This window comes from Taudactylus pleione, unplaced genomic scaffold (assembly GCF_031769625.1).
Source record: "Taudactylus pleione unplaced genomic scaffold, aTauple2 ptg000897l, whole genome shotgun sequence".
NCBI lineage: Eukaryota > Metazoa > Chordata > Amphibia > Anura > Myobatrachidae > Taudactylus > Taudactylus pleione.
Window position 1 is genome coordinate 546,577 of NW_028285298.1, and position 18,144 is coordinate 564,720.

The following is an 18,144-nucleotide window of genomic DNA, read 5'->3' on the forward strand; positions in this document are numbered from 1 at the left end:
CCCACTGGCGGCCTCGCACATCCCAGCACGTGCGTACAAACACGCAGCGGCGGGCGCAGATTCTTCGATAATCGACCGTCTGAGTAACCTTGTGGTCGCGCAGAATGGCTGCAAGAACTGAGACACTGGCACCAAGTTTTCTGCGTACGGGATCGCAGTAGTATGCCGGGACACTCCCACAAACACGGATGCGACTCGCCTGCGCCTTTGCTGCCACTCCCCGTAACCGCCCCCGAACGATCCCTGAATGTCAGTAACTTTGCAAAGGAATCCTCATCGCACAGATAACTTGGCGCATGCACAGTGCGACCGCGTAAATAACTGCGCACATATAGGCATTACGCCCACATCTGAATCAGGCCCACATGGCGGTCACATTGCACATTATTCCGTCACCTCAGTGTCGGACTCTCTATGGCTACTCACCCCCCTCGGATTTTTGGTCTGGCTGTGATTCCTGATCTGTGTTGTACTCATTCCCCCACCTGTGTGTGGTCAGAAGCATCGGCCTGTCCTGTCTATTCATGGTGTGTGTCCCTCGCACGGATGTGGTGTGCCGCTGCGTTTTGGCTTTGTCCCTGTGTGATGGGTCAGTTAATGACACCCGCTGGTTTCTCAGGGCCTTCCGAGGCTATGCCGAGAGGAAGAGGCGAAAGCGAGAGAATGACTCTGCAGCTGTCATACAGAGGTAGGGTGATCTCCTGGTTTGCAGTGCGGAAACGCCGGAGGTCTGTGCAAACAGCCCCTTCTCTGGTGCATGGGCGAGGATAGACCGGGAACGTGCCGTAGCTGGATTATTCATGTATGAGAAGGACTGTGGACTCTTGACAGCATTTTCAGTCACTGGGGTTTATGCTCCTTGCAAGAGAAAAGATTCATTGAAATTGTGTTTCTTAACTCCAGTTTGCACACACCCTCTGCAGCTCAGGTTTTCAGGATTTTTTTAATCATGCACAGGTGACTTAAGCTGGGCGTCCACTAAACAATTTTCTGTCAGATATCTGTCCAAGCTGGCTGGTTGGAATGAAAACCTGGTAATGTATGGGAGCAAATGACAGTCGATCATATGGTTTTAAACACTGAAAAAAAGGGCAAAAAAAATTTGTTCAAATTGGTTAAATTTGTGTGTTTTAACCAATTTGTCTGAACAACCATTTTTGGTTATTTTCCAGTGTTTGTGAGCAAATGGACGACTGTCATTTGCTCCCATATATTACCAGGTTTTCATTCCAACCAGCCAGATTGGACAGATATCTGACAGAAAATTGTATAGTGGATGCCCAGCTTTAATCTACTTGGCTGACTCAATGCTTATCCTACCTGTTTCCACAGACATCCTGAAAACATAATCTGTGGGGGGCGTGTGAGGACTGGAATTGAGACACACTGCACTAAACTATACGGAGGGATAACAAGTTATTGCCAGACAATGGGAATATACAGCAATGCACATGTTCCACGCAAAACAGCGCTCGGCTAAAGTAACAACGCATTGTGGGGGCCGGTCTAGAGATTAGCGGGTTTAAAGGGCCACAAATTAGGGGTTTTTTTTACATATAAATAATATTTTTTTTATGTTACTCGCTTAGTCCCCCTCCAGCTCTGTTAAAGAGTAATATTATCTCCTCACTTCATTACAGGCAGCTGTACCACATCCCACGTCCTAATGGGATCGGATCCAGGACAAAAAGTTGAAATTTCAGTCAGTTAAACTGACGTGACTTCACAGTCCTGATGGAGGAATCCAATAACTCATTGGTTCTCAAACTCAGTCCTCAGGACCCCACACAGAGGTCACGTTTCCCAGGTCACCCAGCAGGTGCACAGGTGTATTCATTACTCACTGACACATTTTTAAAGATCCACATGTGATTATAATTATTTAACTTTTGATTCTGCAAAGAGACCTGGAAAACATGCACTGTGTGGGGTCCTGAGGACCGAGTTTGAGAACCTGTGCAATAACTCCATGATTATCAAACTCGGTCCTCAAGGCACCCTAGCAGTCCAGCTTTTAAGGATATCTCATCCTTAAGCATAGGTGACTTAATTAGTTCCTCAGTTATACCACTTTTACACCAAAATTCCGGGTCTGACCCGGAGTTGGAACAGAGTTTCAACCCGGATCAGACCCGGAATTTCCCCCAGCGCCAACCCAGGATATTCCTGAGTTGGCGCTGTTCACAATGGAGCCGGGTCTGCATTGACCTGGCTTCTCTGGCGTTGAAGTGGATGCCTGGAGATGACGTCAGCGTGCCGTTCATACTGCAGGGTTTCACGGGTTATTCCGTGTTAAACCCTGCAAGTTACCTGGGTTGGATTGCCGGGTCACTCGACCCAGCAATCCAACCCTTTTCCTTTTACACCAAGGAGCTACCCGGGTGAACTCTGCAATTACCCGGGTTTTAGCTCTGGTGTAAAAGGGGTATTAGTTTGATTATACCTTCTGTGTGCAACCATGGATATCCTTAAAACCTGGACTGTTATGGTGCCTTGAGGACTGAGTTTGGGAAACCCTGCACAAACCCACAAAGACTGCAGACGCTCCCCTACATCACAGGTCGCTGTTATTTAACATTTGATATATATTAATCAGCGATAGTCGCCTTAATTGCCCATTTAGTGGTGGTATATGGTGGTAGAAAACAATACATTAATAGCAATGTGCCATTTATATAAAAACATCATAAATGTTTAATTATATTTCACTCTATTCTACATAATAAAACCTTTTGTCTTATTAATAGTTTCCCTATAATTCCCCATTAACGGCTCCAGAACAGATTCCAATACAAAGGGAAACTCATCAAGCGAGCTCGCATTGCGGAACGAGTTCGTCTTCTTGTCACAGTTATCAAAGGGGGCGTTGAAGTGGAAAATCTCCCTGCTGCTTTCTGGAGGATAATAAATAGTAAATGTAACCATTGCCGACACCCACGGCGCAGGGGCCCCCTAATCAGGGAGCTGCCATGTGTCAACGCATCGGAGGCTTCAACATGCCAGCAACGTAGCGACACATCCTCCGCAAAGCGACGACATGTCTTCTATTTACCATTTACACAGACAAAAGTGATATATTAACCCCTGTGTACTAAGCCTTGTAGAGAGATAAAGTGGACGGTGATAAAGTACCAACCAATCAGCTCCTAACTGTCATTTTTCAAACACAGGGGTTGATGTGCTAAGCCTTGGAAAGAGATCAAGTGGAGAGAGATAAAGTACCAACCAATCAGCTCCTAGCTGTCATTTTTCAAACACAGCCTGTAATCTGACAATTAGGAGCTGATTGGTTGGTCCTTTATGTCCGTCCATATTATCTCTCTCCAAGGCTTAGAATATAAACTTTTTAGTGTTCTGTTCCTCTCCCCTATGCAGCTCAAAAACTTTAGAAAAAGACAGGGTTGGTGGGTAGGGCATGCTGAGACTTGTAGTTGCACTCATTCAAATACCTGACAAGCTGCGACCCTATATCCTGCTCCAGAGTAAACAATGCAAGTTTCCACAGGTTCTCAGCTGTATGACTTTGTATTATCATTCATGAGTCGCACAGGACACATCCAGACCAAAACTTATTGGGAGCTTTAAATCTGACAAGTAACTATTATGAATGACTAATCACAGCCTGTTTCTCTGCCACAGAACTACACATCCCAGCATGCCCTTTCGCAGGTTTTGCTGTTAGGGCATGCTAAAACTGGCAGGGCTAGCTGGGATGTGTAGTTCCACAGCAACTGGAGTGCTGGACGTTGCAGACCCCCTGCTGTATCAGTCAGACGCTCAAATGAATGTGTGACAAGCCAGCAGTCACTGGGTCTGATTCAGCTCTGCGCACAAAGCTGTTTTGCGGCCGGATCTAGCGATTATTTGCGCTGTGCATGCGTCGGAGCTGAGCATATGCAGCTTTTGAGCTGCTGCTACAGGCGAATTCGGGACCGTTCACATCTCCGCTGCATCTGCACTTGCAGCTGGATGGAAGGCATCAAGGGTAGGGCCGGTGCATACGCGCTTATTCCCAAGCACGCAATGGGGGTCGCACTTGCGTCTTAATCAGACCCATTATGCAGCGCGGGAACTGTCCATGTTTATAAGCTCAGTACTTTTTTTTGTTTGTTTTCTTTAAGCATTTGGAATGGAGATATAATTTTATTGTGTTTAGTGTAACATAAGCGCACACACACATATATATATATATATATACCACTCACAACAAAGTTATATACAAACCTAAACTTGGCAGCTCAGTAAATTATATCCATGTAGAGAATTGGAGGATGCAGATAGTGCCCAGGGTCCGTATTGGCACTAGGAGACATGAATGCCAGCCTCTGCGCCATATCCTACACACATTGGCATCACACAGCGGGACAGAAAAGACATGGCATAAACCACTGGCCTTGGTATTGCAGGAACTGGCGGTTTATGGTCCACGCTGGTGGTTACTGAGCTGCCCAGTTTAATTTCAGCCTTTAATCATATCCTGGAGGCTGGAGACATCTTACATGTAATAGTTTCTACATACGCTCTGATTGTCCATCTCGCTCACGTCTTGCTCTGGTCTCTGCCCGCAGGAATTTCCGCAAACATTTACGGATGGTCGGCAGCCGGAGGATGAAAGCTCAGAGTAAGAGCCATGTCTGAATGCTGATTATCGCTGTCCTCAGATGTGTCTGTATCTGTACTTAGAGAGACTCAGATAGGAATCCCTAAGTGTGCTGGGCTGTAGGGTTCTGTTTGCTAATATGTATTCACGCCGTCAGCGGAGGGCAAGAGCTTTTCTGCAATTCTTAGGGAAGAAACACCCAATGCCAAAATGGTTTAAGTCGCAGATGCCAATGGGGGTCACTAGCCGCGCTCTTTTCCACCTTAGATCACTTACAGTGCTGCTGGCTGGGCATTGTGGGTCTGTATGTTAGGCCGGGCACCAGATATGGGCTGTATGTCAGACTGGGCACCAGATATGGGCTGTATGTCAGACTGGGCATCTGGTGCCCAGTCTAATAGACACAGCCATACTGTATCTGGTGCCCAGTCTAATGTACACAGCCATTCTGTATCTGGTGCCCAGTCTAATACACAGCCATACTGTATCTGGTGCCCAGTCTAATACACAATACGCACAGCCATACTGTATCTGGTGCCCAGTCTAATACACAGCCATACTGTATCTGGTGCCCAGTCTAATACACAGCCATACTGTATCTGGTGCCCAGTCTAATGTACACAGCCATTCTGTATCTGGTGCCCAGTCTAATACACAGCCATACTGTATCTGGTGCCCAGTCTAATACACAATACGCACAGCCATACTGTATCTGGTGCCCAGTCTAATACACAGCCATACTGTATCTGGTGCCCAGTCTAATACACAGCCATACTGTATCTGGTGCCCAGTCTAATATTCACAGCCATACTGTATCTGGTGCCCAGTCTAATATACACAGCCATACTGTATCTGATGCCCAGTCTAATACACACAGCCATACTGTAGCTGATGCCCAGTCTAATGTACACAGCCATACTGTATCTGGTGCCCAGTCTAATACACAGCCATACTGTATCTGGTGCCCAGTGTAATGTACACAGCCATACTGTATCTGGTGCCCAGTCTAATGTACACAGCCATACTGTATCTGGTGCCCAGTCTAATACACACAGCCATACTGTATCTGGTGCCCAGTCTAATGTACACAGCCATTCTGTATCTGGTGCCCAGTCTAATACACAGCCATACTGTATCTGGTGCCCAGTCTAATACACAATACGCACAGCCATACTGTATCTGGTGCCCAGTCTAATACACAGCCATACTGTATCTGGTGCCCAGTCTAATGTACACAGCCATTCTGTATCTGGTGCCCAGTCTAATACACAGCCATACTGTATCTGGTGCCCAGTCTAATACACAATACGCACAGCCATACTGTATCTGGTGCCCAGTCTAATATTCACAGCCATACTGTATCTGGTGCCCAGTCTAATATTCACAGCCATACTGTATCTGATGCCCAGTCTAATGTACACAGCCATACTGTATCTGGTGCCCAGTCTAATGTACACAGCCATACTGTATCTGGTGCCCAGTCTAATACACAGCCATACTGTATCTGGTGCCCAGTGTAATACGCACAGCCATACTGTATCTGGTGCCCAGTCTAATATTCACAGCCATACTGTATCTGGTGCCCAGTCTAATGTACACAGCCATACTGTATCTGGTGCCCAGTCTAATTTACACAGCCATACTGTATCTGGCGCCCAGTCTAATACACACAGCCATACTGTATCTGGCGCCCAGTCTAATGTGCCAATGATACTGTATCTGGTGCCCAGTCTAATATTCACAGCCATACTGTATCTGGTGCCCAGTCTAATACACACAGCCATACTGTATCTGGCGCCCAGTCTAATGTGCCAATGATACTGTATCTGGTGCCCAGTCTAATATTCACAGCCATACTGTATCTGGTGCCCAGTCTAATGTACACAGCCATACTGTATCTGGTGCCCAGTCTAATACACACAGCCATACTGTATCTGGTGCCCAGTCTAATATTCACAGCCATACTGTATCTGGTGCCCAGTCTAATGTACACAGCCATACTGTATCTGGTGCCCAGTCTAATGTACACAGCCATACTGTATCTGGCGCCCAGTCTAATACACACAGCCATACTGTATCTGGTGCCCAGTCTAATACACAGCCATACTGTATCTGGTGCCCAGTCTAATACACACAGCCATACTGTATCTGGCGCCCAGTCTAATGTGCCAATGATACTGTATCTGGTGCCCAGTCTAATATTCCCAGCCATACTGTATCTGGTGCCCAGTCTAATACACACAGCCATACTGTATCTGGTGCCCAGTCTAATGTACACAGCCATACTGTATCTGGTGCCCAGTCTAATGTACACAGCCATACTGTATCTGGTGCCCAGTCTAATATTCACAGCCATACTGTATCTGGTGCCCAGTCTAATACACACAGCCATACTGTATCTGGTGCCCAGTCTAATGTACACAGCCATTCTGTATCTGGTGCCCAGTCTAATATTCACAGCCATACTGTAATTGGTGCCAAGTGTAATACGCACAGCCATACTGTATCTGGTGCCCAGTCTAATATTCAGAGCCATACTGTATCTGGTGCCCAGTCTAATACACACAGCCATACTGTATCTGGTGCCCAGGCTAATGTGCCAATCATACACAGTCATAACTGGCATCTAACAACACAGATAACGCAACCAAGTGCGTTATCTGTGTTGTTAGATGCCAGTTAGGGTAGAGGCTGCAATCTCATTGCTTCAGGGTTGTGTGTGGGTATGGAGAACACTATAATAACACACTGTATATCTATTTGTCTGTATATCTATCTGTCTGGCTTCTGTGCTCCTGACTAATTATCACCAAGGGGATCAACCAGTGTCTTATATTTATATATTCGTAGCATTTGCTGACCGCAGAGAAAGAAGCTTCAGCCGGTCCTGGAGCGATCCCACCCCAGTCAAAGCCGATTCCATCCATGATTCCAGAGAAAGTAAGAATTTGGGTGTTTAGGAATTTTACCAGTGCTGGGAACTTGCCTGAGGCTACGGTTATATGGACCCCAGGGACAGGCCTAACTACCTGTCACCTATTCTTCACTGTTCATTAAATCTTCTCCAAGGCGACAAGACCTGTAGAGTAATTACATATCCTAGAGGTGGGGGGGGGGGGGGGAAGTGTTTTGGGGACTGCAGTGGTGCCAGGTATGAGAATGTGGCACTTATGGCAGCCTGGGAGATGGAGAGAGGTTGATCCCAATAAAAAAAACATCTGGGGGTTTAAGTATTTTCCCAATGTACTAAATCTGAGCCCCATATTACCGAAGGGTTGCCTATGCAATTTATACACTTTATTTGACAGATGGTTAGACCATCAATCTTAGGCTAGGTGCACTGAACTCGAGAAGAGGCCATTTTATTGTAGCCAGTGTCTCCCATGTGGACCTGCCATGTGTACATATAGAGATGAGCGTATTGTTTGTGTACCATGTGACCAGACATAATATAGTAATCGCCTTGTACATTTTCCTGTGCCGCTATCCATGTACAGGGTAAATAACATTTGCCTTACAGTTGTAGGAAGCGACGTATTGTGTCAGGCTCAGCATTACCCTGAGGGGAGGCCCAGCCTCCGCCTAACCAGCTTTGCTTATCTCTCAGGCCATGATTTGCAGACGTCCTGCACAGCTCTAGATGAAGACTGCGAGGGGCTGAACTGGGAGGCTGAGAGGGAGATTGAGCTCTTGTCCTGTGAAGGGGAAGATTTTATTCCACCCAAGATAATGGTAAGAAGTGCACAACAGCTGTAATTGTGATTAATTTGTGACCCCCCGTGGCCTGGGACCTGGCTGGGGGTACTTGTCGGCTTTGTACAAACAGTTATTAAGGAGGTGCAAAAGACGTAGAAGCCGCTATTCGTTACATACAAGCAGTTGTCCTCAGTGGCATAAGTTCATCCCAGATGCCTGGAGGCAAGTTATAATTTGCTCCCCCGCCCCCCTGTCACTGCGCCTGACACTGTAACGTAGCACTTTGCATGCAGACAGGCTATAGATAGACGAAGGCAGCAGCTGATGGTCTGACATGGAGCTCTCCACTATGGTAGCTACTCAGGTGCCGGGAAGGGGGTGCCATGTATTTGGCGGCAGGCACCTCCATTGTCTCCCATAGTTCTGCCCCTGGTTGTCCTATTTATCACAGACGACAGGTGATAGGTGGTCTTCTATTGCTGTGGGGGGTGGCAGTAAGCAGCTAGCACTATCGCCATGTAGTATTGAAGTGTAGGGGCGCTGAGAGGAGGGGTTTGTACAAAGCACAAGGCAATTATGGTGTCCCAGTCCAGCCAGGGAGGCGTAGCCACGCCCCCAATATGGTGACGTCCACAACACAAAAAGTGTTGCAGAAAAACCAGCAGCGTATGTGGGATAATGGGATATTCAGATTAAGGGCCTGATTCAGAGCCGAACGCTCTGACCAGAGCGCTCGCTCTGAATCAGTGCCCTCCTCCATGAAAATGGAGCGGCCTCCTGGCCGCTCGCATAGCTGTGGGTGACCACCCACAGCATATGCGAGCGGCCATGATGATGGTCGCAATGGTCTTGACCATCGCGACCATCGGGCTTGCGACGGAGACCCTGCGGTAGGGTCTCGCTGCCGCAAGCCCTGGAGTGATTTTGGCTCTATCAGAACCAAAATCACTCCCACTGACATCATGTCAGTGGGGCCGGCTTCAGATGGTAGGCGTTCCCATGGGAACGCCTCCGTCTGGCAGCCACGCCCCCGGCACGCCCACCAAAGGGGGCGTGCTGTCATTCAATATCGACAGCACGCCCCCTTTGGTGCGAGACCCGGAGCGATGGAGAGCCCGTCGCTCGCCGGATCTCGCGCATGCGCAGTGGGGGAACATCGACCCGCTTGCGAGCGTCCTGCACTCGCGAGCGGGTCTGAATGACCCCTAAGATCACTAATTATTCTTTTCTCACCTACAGCTAATTTCATCCAAAGTTCCCAAAGCAGACTATATCCCGACCATAATCCGGAGAGATGACCCTTCCATCATCCCCATTCTCTATGTAAGACGTGTTATAGGATCTCATGTTTGTATATGCTGCACATTGCTATATAATCGGCATCACAGAACATTCCGTAGAAACGTGAGCCAATCCCCTCCATGCGGTGTACAGCTGACACAAGTTACGGCCAAAGAGGTCCAGCTCCCTCCATCCCCAGTGGTGACAAGCGTCTTCCTGTGAAATCACGCTCATTATACTCCAATGTGACAGCGCCCCCCGGTGGCCACAGTGTTCTGAACCTGGTAGAATGATTGTCGATTCCACAGGTTCTCAAACTAGGTCGTTAGGACCCCAAAGTGCATGTTTTCCAGGTCTCCTCACAGAATCACAGGTGAAATAATCATCTCCACCTGTGGATCTTTTAAAATGTGTCAGTGAGTAATGAGTACACCTGTGCACCTGCGCGGTGACCTGGAAAACGTGACCTGTGTGGGGTCCTGAGGACCGAGTTTGAGAACCACTGGTCTATTCCAAACCACAACCACTCAGCGTCTCTCAGATATGGGAGTACCGCAGTTTTGTACAGGGAAAGGGTAGCTTAGTACAGTGGTAAAGATTCAGAGCCGTTTGCTCTGACAGCGCTCGCTCTGAATCAGGGCCGGTCTTTTATTTTTTTTTGGAACGGCCTCCTGTCTGCTCGCATAGCTGTGGGTGACCACCCACAGCTATAGCGAGCGGCCATGATGATGGTCGCGATGGTCAAGACCATCGCGACCAATGGGCTTGCGACGAGACCCTTGAGGTAGGGTCTAGTTGCCGCAAGTCCCAGGGAGATTTCGGCTCTAACAGAGCCGGAATCTCTCCACTGACATCACTTGTGATGTCAGTGGGGCCGGCCTCAAACGGTAGGCGTTCTCATGGGAACGCCTCCGTTTGGGCAGCCACCCCCCGGCCCCCGGGGGCGAGCTGTCACTCAACATCGACAGCACGCCCCCTTTGGTGCGAGACACGGAGCGACGGAGTGCCCGTCGCTATCCGGGTCTCGCGCATGCGCACGACGGAGCCGGCTCCGTTGTGCGCATGCGCTCTGGGCCACCATCGACCCGGTTGCGAATGCTCGGCGCTTGCGACTGGGTCTGAATCAGGCCCAGTGTGCATTAAGAAGGATCTATCCACGCGTCGCCCAAAGTCATTGTATTTAGTTACTGCCTATTTCCTTCCTCACTCTGGGGCTGTTAGGCGTAAAATAGGAGTAAATTACTGAAAAGTAAATTTGCGCCCAAACTGCGCACGACTCAGCATAGCACTGTTTTTTTGAACATGCACAGTGCGAATTCGCGCATCACACGCCACACATATGGGCACATATTCAATTTGCGCCAGTGCCTGTGTGGTTATCAGAAGTAAAATAGGATAGCCGTCTGTGCCACGGAGATGTCATTAAACCCAGCACGGCCTTTATACTATGCCAGCGGTAGGCAACCTGTGGCACTCTAGCTGCGGTGGAACTACACATCCCAGCATGCCCTCTCACAGTTCTGTTGTTGGTGCATGCTAAACCTGTTGCAGGGCATGCTGGGATTTGTAGTTCCACAGCCGATGGAGTGCCACGGGTTTCCTACCCCTGTGCTACACTATGCTCTACTAGTGCGGTTGTCTCTCAGTTGTTCAGATACAGTATGTGCACCTGAATATCCAGAGCACGCAGCGAGGATGTGGTTCCCCTGCAAAAACATTAACATGGCATCGCCCGGCTCGCGGGTCACAGTCTGTAGTCCTCCCTGTCTTAATATAAGCCAGCCCTAACCCAAACAGCATTGAATAGTGATAGTAGAACATATTAAATAATATTTTGGAGCTATATGTTCCATTAAATGCTGGCTGTCTTTTGTTTCTACAGATGGCCAAGTGTAATTAGACCGCATATCCAGGGAATTGTGTATACACTGACTATTAGGGGTACATTTATTAAAGTGAGAGTCTTTAGAAGTGAGTTTCAAAAGTGATGTTGCCCATAGCAACCAATCAGATTCTGCTTAACATTTAACTAGCACCTTCTAGAAGATAATAGCTAGAATCTGCTTGGTTGCTATGGGCAACATCACTTTTAAAACTCACTTCTAAAAACTCTCACTTTAGTAAATGTACCCCTTAAGCTGCAAACACACACAACGATTTTTTTGAACGATTATCGTTAAACGATATCGTTTAACGATAATCGTTTGAAAAAAAAATCGTTCACTTTCTGAGTCAAACGATGAACGATTATCGTTCATGCGCGTTCACGTTTGTAGTTTGTAGTCCAGTCAGACTTGTCAACTGAACGATTTTCATTAAGGGAATATGTAAAAATCGTTTGTAGTTCAAAAAAATCGTTCATTACACTTCAAAAAATCTGACAGATAATCTGACAGAAAATCGTTCAGAAAATCGTTGGTAACAAAATCGTTGTGTGTATGCAGCTTTAAGGTGCATACACACACAACAATTTTTTTGAACGATTAACGATATCGTTTATCGTTCAATCGTTGAAAAAAATCGTTCAGAATCGTTAAAACGATGAATGATTATCGTTCATGCGCGTTCACGTTTGTAGTTCAGTCAGACTGACCAACTCAACGATTTTCAGTAAGGGAATATGCAAAAATCGTTCATTACATTTATTAAATGAACGATTTTAGTAAACGATTTTCGTTCATTTTTCCCTTGAAAAAATGAACGAAAATCGCTTACTAAAATCGTTCATTTAGTAAATCGTTGTGTGTGCAGCTTTAGTATTATAGCTTATTCATGTCTATTATTCTCTTTCATTGTCTAGGACCATGAACACGCAGCATTTGATGACATCTTGGGTAGGTGTTCAGCTCCTACTGTTTCTATCATTGGTTGGAGTTTCCGCCTCCATTTGACTTGAACTTATTGGCTTGTACGTGCCGTCTCGCGACTTTTACTAAACACAGTACAACCATTTGCGCTTCTAGCGGGGTCTTATCTCTGGGCGAGGGAATAGACCCCTCTGTACAGGACAAATAGATATGGCTAAAGAGCACTGATGGAAGATGGTAAGAAAAAGTTGCAGGAGGGCGTGCAGCAACCGATCAGTTACAACCTGGAAGGAGTTGAGTTGATTTACTTGTGGCCTTTGGATCGGTTTTATACAGAAAACCACACTAGTCCCCTTAGATGCCTCTAAATGACTCAGACTATAAGGCAGATATAATAACAAGTATTACATAAAATGTTAATTCACTGTGATGGGTCCTTACCGAGTGGGCTTTTATTCCATATGTCTTACTGTAAGAGCTGTAACCGCAATGCTAAAGGACGGCATCTCTGCGTACTGCAGGATATTAATGCGAGGTGACATCTGTGAGGCTGGAAATATTTAGGCTTCCGTTTTGCAGTTTGTTACAACGTCATCTGGCAGCGTCCCTATAATTTGATGTGAAGCAAATGTGACATTTAATTTACTTAATGTCATTATAAAATAAACCATCTATTTATGGCACCGAGAAAAATCCGACCTCGCGGAAAACGGATTATCCTGCGAAACGCTCCTAGGGAACGTCGCTGTGTGACTGATGTGTAGATATGGGACGTTGTTCGATGTCACGTTTATGTCACCGATCTTCCATCAGGGAGCTGTCACCTATGTATATAATGTCCCTTTTCTCTCCGCAGAGGAAATTGAGAAGAAGCTGAATGTATATTGGAAGGGCTGCAAGATCTGGGAGATGCTTATATACTGCCAGGTGGGTGACACACAACGTTCAAACCATATTTTGGAACATAAACAATTAAAGGGTCTATTTCTACTTCAGGGTCCATAGGGGGTCCACAGGGTTGACCTTGGGGATATAGCTGGATCAGGATCCATGGGCACCACACAGTTAAGCTTTTAGCTCCCAGGATGCACTTGGGTCCTTCTCTATACCCCGCCCCCGAGCCACAGGCACCTCAGTGTAAGCTGGTGCCCGGCCGGACTCGGTCACCGCGCAGGGGGGCTGCAGGAGCAGCCCCCAGAAGCTTTTTATTTTCTAATAGATTTTATTTATTTTAGTTTCTTTTTTTACTACAGACGGCAGCGAAGGGCTGTCTGTACAGACGCCCACGCTGCCGCTCTGATCCCCGACTGGCGCCGCGACGTCAGTACTGATCTGGGGATCGCGGCGGGAGGACAGAGTCCGTACTAGCCGGACTCTGTCTACCTCCCAGGACTGCTGCCGGAGTCGCCGGGGATTCAGGTAAGCCGCGCGTCGCTGGCTAGCAGCGGCGCGCGGAATACCTTAAATGCAGTCCTTTAGCCTCCGGTCCTGGGGACAGACCGGAGGCTGCTGGCAGTGGCGGCGGGCCCCCCCCCATAACCCGTGGGACCACTAGACCACCAGGGATAACCGGCAAGCGGGAAGCCAGCATCCCTGGGGTTAATGGCCAGCCAGGGGAGGAAGCCTTCCCTGTTCAGCGGCTCCTCAGCTCAGCGCGCTTTTCAGCCTGCATGTCTAGCGTCCCTGAGCTGCAGTTCACTCGGCCACTCCTCCTCTGAGGTCTCTGGCGGCCATTTTTTTCTACATGTGGCAGCGCAGATCCCTCAGGGAGCACGCGGACCGGTCCCCCTGTGTACCTCTCCCCTGTTAGGACGGCGTACACAGCACTATAGCCCTCCCAGACACTGAATCTGGGCGGTTGAGTGTAGTGTAAAGGTGCAGTGAGTATATCTTCCTGCATGGTATGTGACTTTTGCTAGTGCTGCTGTCTGTATTTTTCTCTTATTACTGTCAGCTTATATCTATCTCTTTCCTTCTTCCTTAGCCCTACAGGTGTGGAGGAGGGGCTTTTCTACTAACCTCACATATATAAATCAAGTATTTGTGAGGTCTGTCACATACAGTTGTGTGCTACACAGTGCCATATTCAGGACTGTTGTTCAGCACACAGGGAAGTGCAGTTCTTTTTTCCTCTATTGCCATATATATTTTGTCTGTACATTATATTTGGTTATGTCTGAGGGTGAAGTTGAGCACTCCGGGACTCCAGTGTTGTTTTCCTGCAGGCGCTGCTCTGCGGGATCACATAGGGAAGAGGCATCTCTGGATGGCATTTGTGAGCGGTGTCAGTTGACTCCTGGTCAATCCAGACCCCCTATGACACAGGAGCCACCATGGGCTATGTTTTCACAGGTGCTGGTGTCTCTGGCGGACCGCCTTGCGGCTCCGTCTGCTGCCCCTACGAGGACTCTGTCCCAGCCTACCATTTCCCATTACCAGTGTACCCCGCAATTATTGCAGAGTTCCTCTGGGTCACAGACTGTGGACCCTTATTCAGGATTGCCTATCTATTTTCAGGCCACTCCTTCTACACAACAGTCTGTGATGCCTTTCCAGACCAATGTGGCAGCTCCTCCACCATGGGTGGACGTGCTCTCCAGTTCAGTCCAGAGTCTGGCAGCTGCATCTTCGACTTTTCAGTCGATGCTGCACAATGACAGGTCTGCAGGGGCGTCTAAGCGTGCACATAAGTTTCATGCGGCGCAGATTTCGGACACTGAGGGGTCCTCAGATGAGGGTGATGTCCAGGACGACTCCGATTCGTACACCTCGGCTCAGGAGTTGGAATCTCGGTCGTCTATTAATGTACGAGCTTTGGTTAGGGGGGTGCGTGCCATTCTCCTGATAGAGGATGAGGCACCTGATTCTAAGTAGAAATTCCCTAGTTTAAAAAAAAACAAAAAAAAAAACTAAGGTGACTTCGGCGGTATTCCCCCTATCTGATCAATTAACGGATCATATGGCGGTGGCTTGGCAGACACCCAGTAAGAGATTTGTGCCTCAAAAGAGGTTGGCTTCCAATTATCCATTCCCGGAGGCGCATTGTAGGAAGTGGGTAGCTCCACCGGCGGTGGATTCCCATGTCACACGCCTTATTAAGAGTGCTACGCTGCCAATACCGTCAGTTTCCTCGTTAAAGGATCCCACGGACAGAAAGGTTGAGGCTTGCCTTAAGTCTATTTATTCCCTCTCGGGAGCAATTGCTCGCCCGTCCAGGGCCATTTCCTGGTGGCTAAGGCCATTAGGGTTGGGCCAATGCCTTAGGGGACACTTTTCCTGAGGATACTCAGGAAGTCCAGAGGGCATTACTAGGACAGATGAGTGATGCGGCTTCTTATATTGGAGAAGCTTCCTTGGACGCTAGTCTGCTAACCTCTAGGGTGTCGGCTGCGGCTGTGCATGCCCGCCGCTCCTTATGGCTGAGGTCCTGGAGAGCAGACGCTGATTCAAACAAGGGCCTGGAGGCCTTACCTTTTAATGGGGAATTACTTTTTGGTCGAGACTTGGATAGGATCGTGGATAGACTGGCTAGGTCCAAGAAACAAGCTTAGAGTGCCAGGCGTCCCTCTTCCAAACAGGAAGATAAGCCTTCCGCCTGATGGGACGGGCCTCCCTCTGGGGGATCCCAGAGGGGAGGCCGACTTCTTCATTTTGCCCAGAGCTGGTTCAATACCACCACCGATGCCTGGGTGCGAGAAGTGGTCTCCCAGGGGTACGCCCTGTCTTTTCGGCGCAGACCACCTCACTAGTTTTTCTGCACGAGTCCTTCTCAGGACATAGCCAAGGCTATGCTGATCAGGGAAGCTATAGACTCCTTGCTGACTGCAGGGGTCATTGTACCTGTTCCACAATCTCAGCATGGGATGGGGTACTATTCTGCTGTTTCTGGTACAGAAACCCAATGGCTCCCATCGACCCGTTCTAAATTTAAAGTCTTTGAACAGGTTTCTCAGGATTCCCAGGTTCAGAATGGAAACCTTGTGTTCCATAATTCTGGCTATGGAACCAGGGGATTACATGGTCTCCCTGGATATCCAGGACGCTTACCTCCATGTGCCGATAGCAACGTCACATCAGAGGTGTCTGCGGTTCGCTCTGTTGCACCGTCACTACCAGCTCCGGGCTCTCCACAGCGCCGAGGGTGTTCACCAAGGTGATGGCAGTTATGGCTGCCCACCTTCGGAACCAGGGGGTACGGTTGTTAGCGTATCTGGACGACCTCCTATTGCTGGCAAGCTCTCCGGAGGTTCTGCTGCAACATCTTCAACTGACGGTGGCTTGTCTGCAGATGCACGGGTGGTTAATAAATTGGAGGAAGTCATCCCTGATCCCATCTCAGCAGAGGGTCCATCTGGGGGCCCTCCTAGACTCTCATCAGCAGCGGATCTTTCTAACTCCAGAAAAGGTATCTTCCCTACAGTTGCGGATACGCAGTTGCCTGGATTGTGCCAGTCTTTCGGTACACTCGGCAATGAGAGTGCTGGGTTCCAGGGTGTCGGCATTCGACATGGTGGAATTTGCCCAGTTTCACTCCAGGCCTCTGCAGAGGCTGATTCTAGCAAACTGGAATGGGTTGCCTCACCGGATCCGGTCACAGACCCTGGTGCTATCTCCGGATGTACGACAGTCCCTGAATTGGTGGCTTTAAACAGCTCACCTTCTCGAGGTTCGCCCCTTTTGGATCCCGGACTGGGTTCGGCTCACGACAGATGCCAGTCTTCGGGGTTGGGGGGCGGTGACAGGCTCCTTGTCACTTCAGGGTCGTTGGACAGCGGAGGAAGCGGCTCTCCCCATTAATGTTCTGGAACTAAGAGCCGTGTACAGGGCTCTGCAGTCGGCCGGCACCACTCTTCACGGAAGGGCGGTGCAAGTGCAGTCAGACAACGCCACCACGGTGGCGTACATCAATCACCAGGGAGGAACTCGCAGCCGGGCTGCGATGGCAGAAGTGTCTCACATCCTAACCTGGGCGGAGTGCCACTTTCCAGCGATCTCTGCAGTCTTCATTCCCGGAATCCTCAATTGGGAGGCAGACTTTCTCAGCCGTTACGACGTGCATCCAGGGGAATGGTCGCTTCATCCAGAGGTATTCCAACTACTCATGGACAAGTAGGGACTGCCGCAGATGGACTTGATGGCCTCTCGTCACAGTCACAAGTTGCCCGTGTACAGGTCAAGGACAAGGGACGACGGCGCCAGTCTGGTGGACGCTCTGTAGGTCAGATGGACGTTTCAGCTGGCATATCTGTTTCCTCCGATATCCCTTCTGCCTTGGGTCCTGCGCAAGTTCTATCAGGACGGAGGCACTCTGGTACTGGTGGCCCCAGCGTGGCCAAGACGTCCGTGGTACTCCAACCTACAGAGTCTGTCCATCGACGTTCCGTACCTTCCTCCTCAGCGGCAGGACTTGTTGTCTCAGGGGCCCTACCTTTACCCAGATCTGGGTCGTCTGTCTTTGACGGCGTGGCTCTTGAGACGGCCGTCTTAAGGTCCCGGGGCTTTTCTAGTTCCGTTATTTCCACCATGCTGAGGGCACGCAAGCCTGCTTCTGCAAGGATTTACCATAGAGTGTGGCACACGTACTTTCAGTGGTGTGAGTCCAGAAACTTATGATCCTCAGGTATTCAGAGTTTCAAGGATTCTGGCTTTTCTTCAGTCGGGTTTGGACTTAGGTTTACGCCTTTCCTCTCTGAAGGTGCACGTGTCTGCTTTATCGGTTTGGTACCAACGTAGAATTGCTATGTTACCGGACGTACAGAC

General features: G+C 48.8%; 1 protein-coding gene across 2 annotated transcripts in view; it reads left to right on the forward strand.

Annotated features, from left to right (window-relative positions):
• NSMF (NMDA receptor synaptonuclear signaling and neuronal migration factor) overlaps positions 1-18,144 on the forward strand; it is a 52,290-nt gene that overhangs the window by 24,911 nt on the left and 9,235 nt on the right. The window contains exons 5-11 of one of the 2 annotated variants that reach the window (XM_088459124.1): positions 620-688; positions 4,569-4,621; positions 7,451-7,540; positions 8,208-8,332; positions 9,536-9,619; positions 12,378-12,411; positions 13,241-13,311. In XM_088459124.1, coding sequence (XP_088315250.1) covers positions 620-688; positions 4,569-4,621; positions 7,451-7,540; positions 8,208-8,332; positions 9,536-9,619; positions 12,378-12,411; positions 13,241-13,311 — 526 coding nt within the window. The remainder of the gene's footprint in view (positions 1-619; positions 689-4,568; positions 4,622-7,450; positions 7,541-8,207; positions 8,333-9,535; positions 9,620-12,377; positions 12,412-13,240; positions 13,312-18,144) is intronic. The other variant, XM_088459125.1, reaches the window with a different exon arrangement.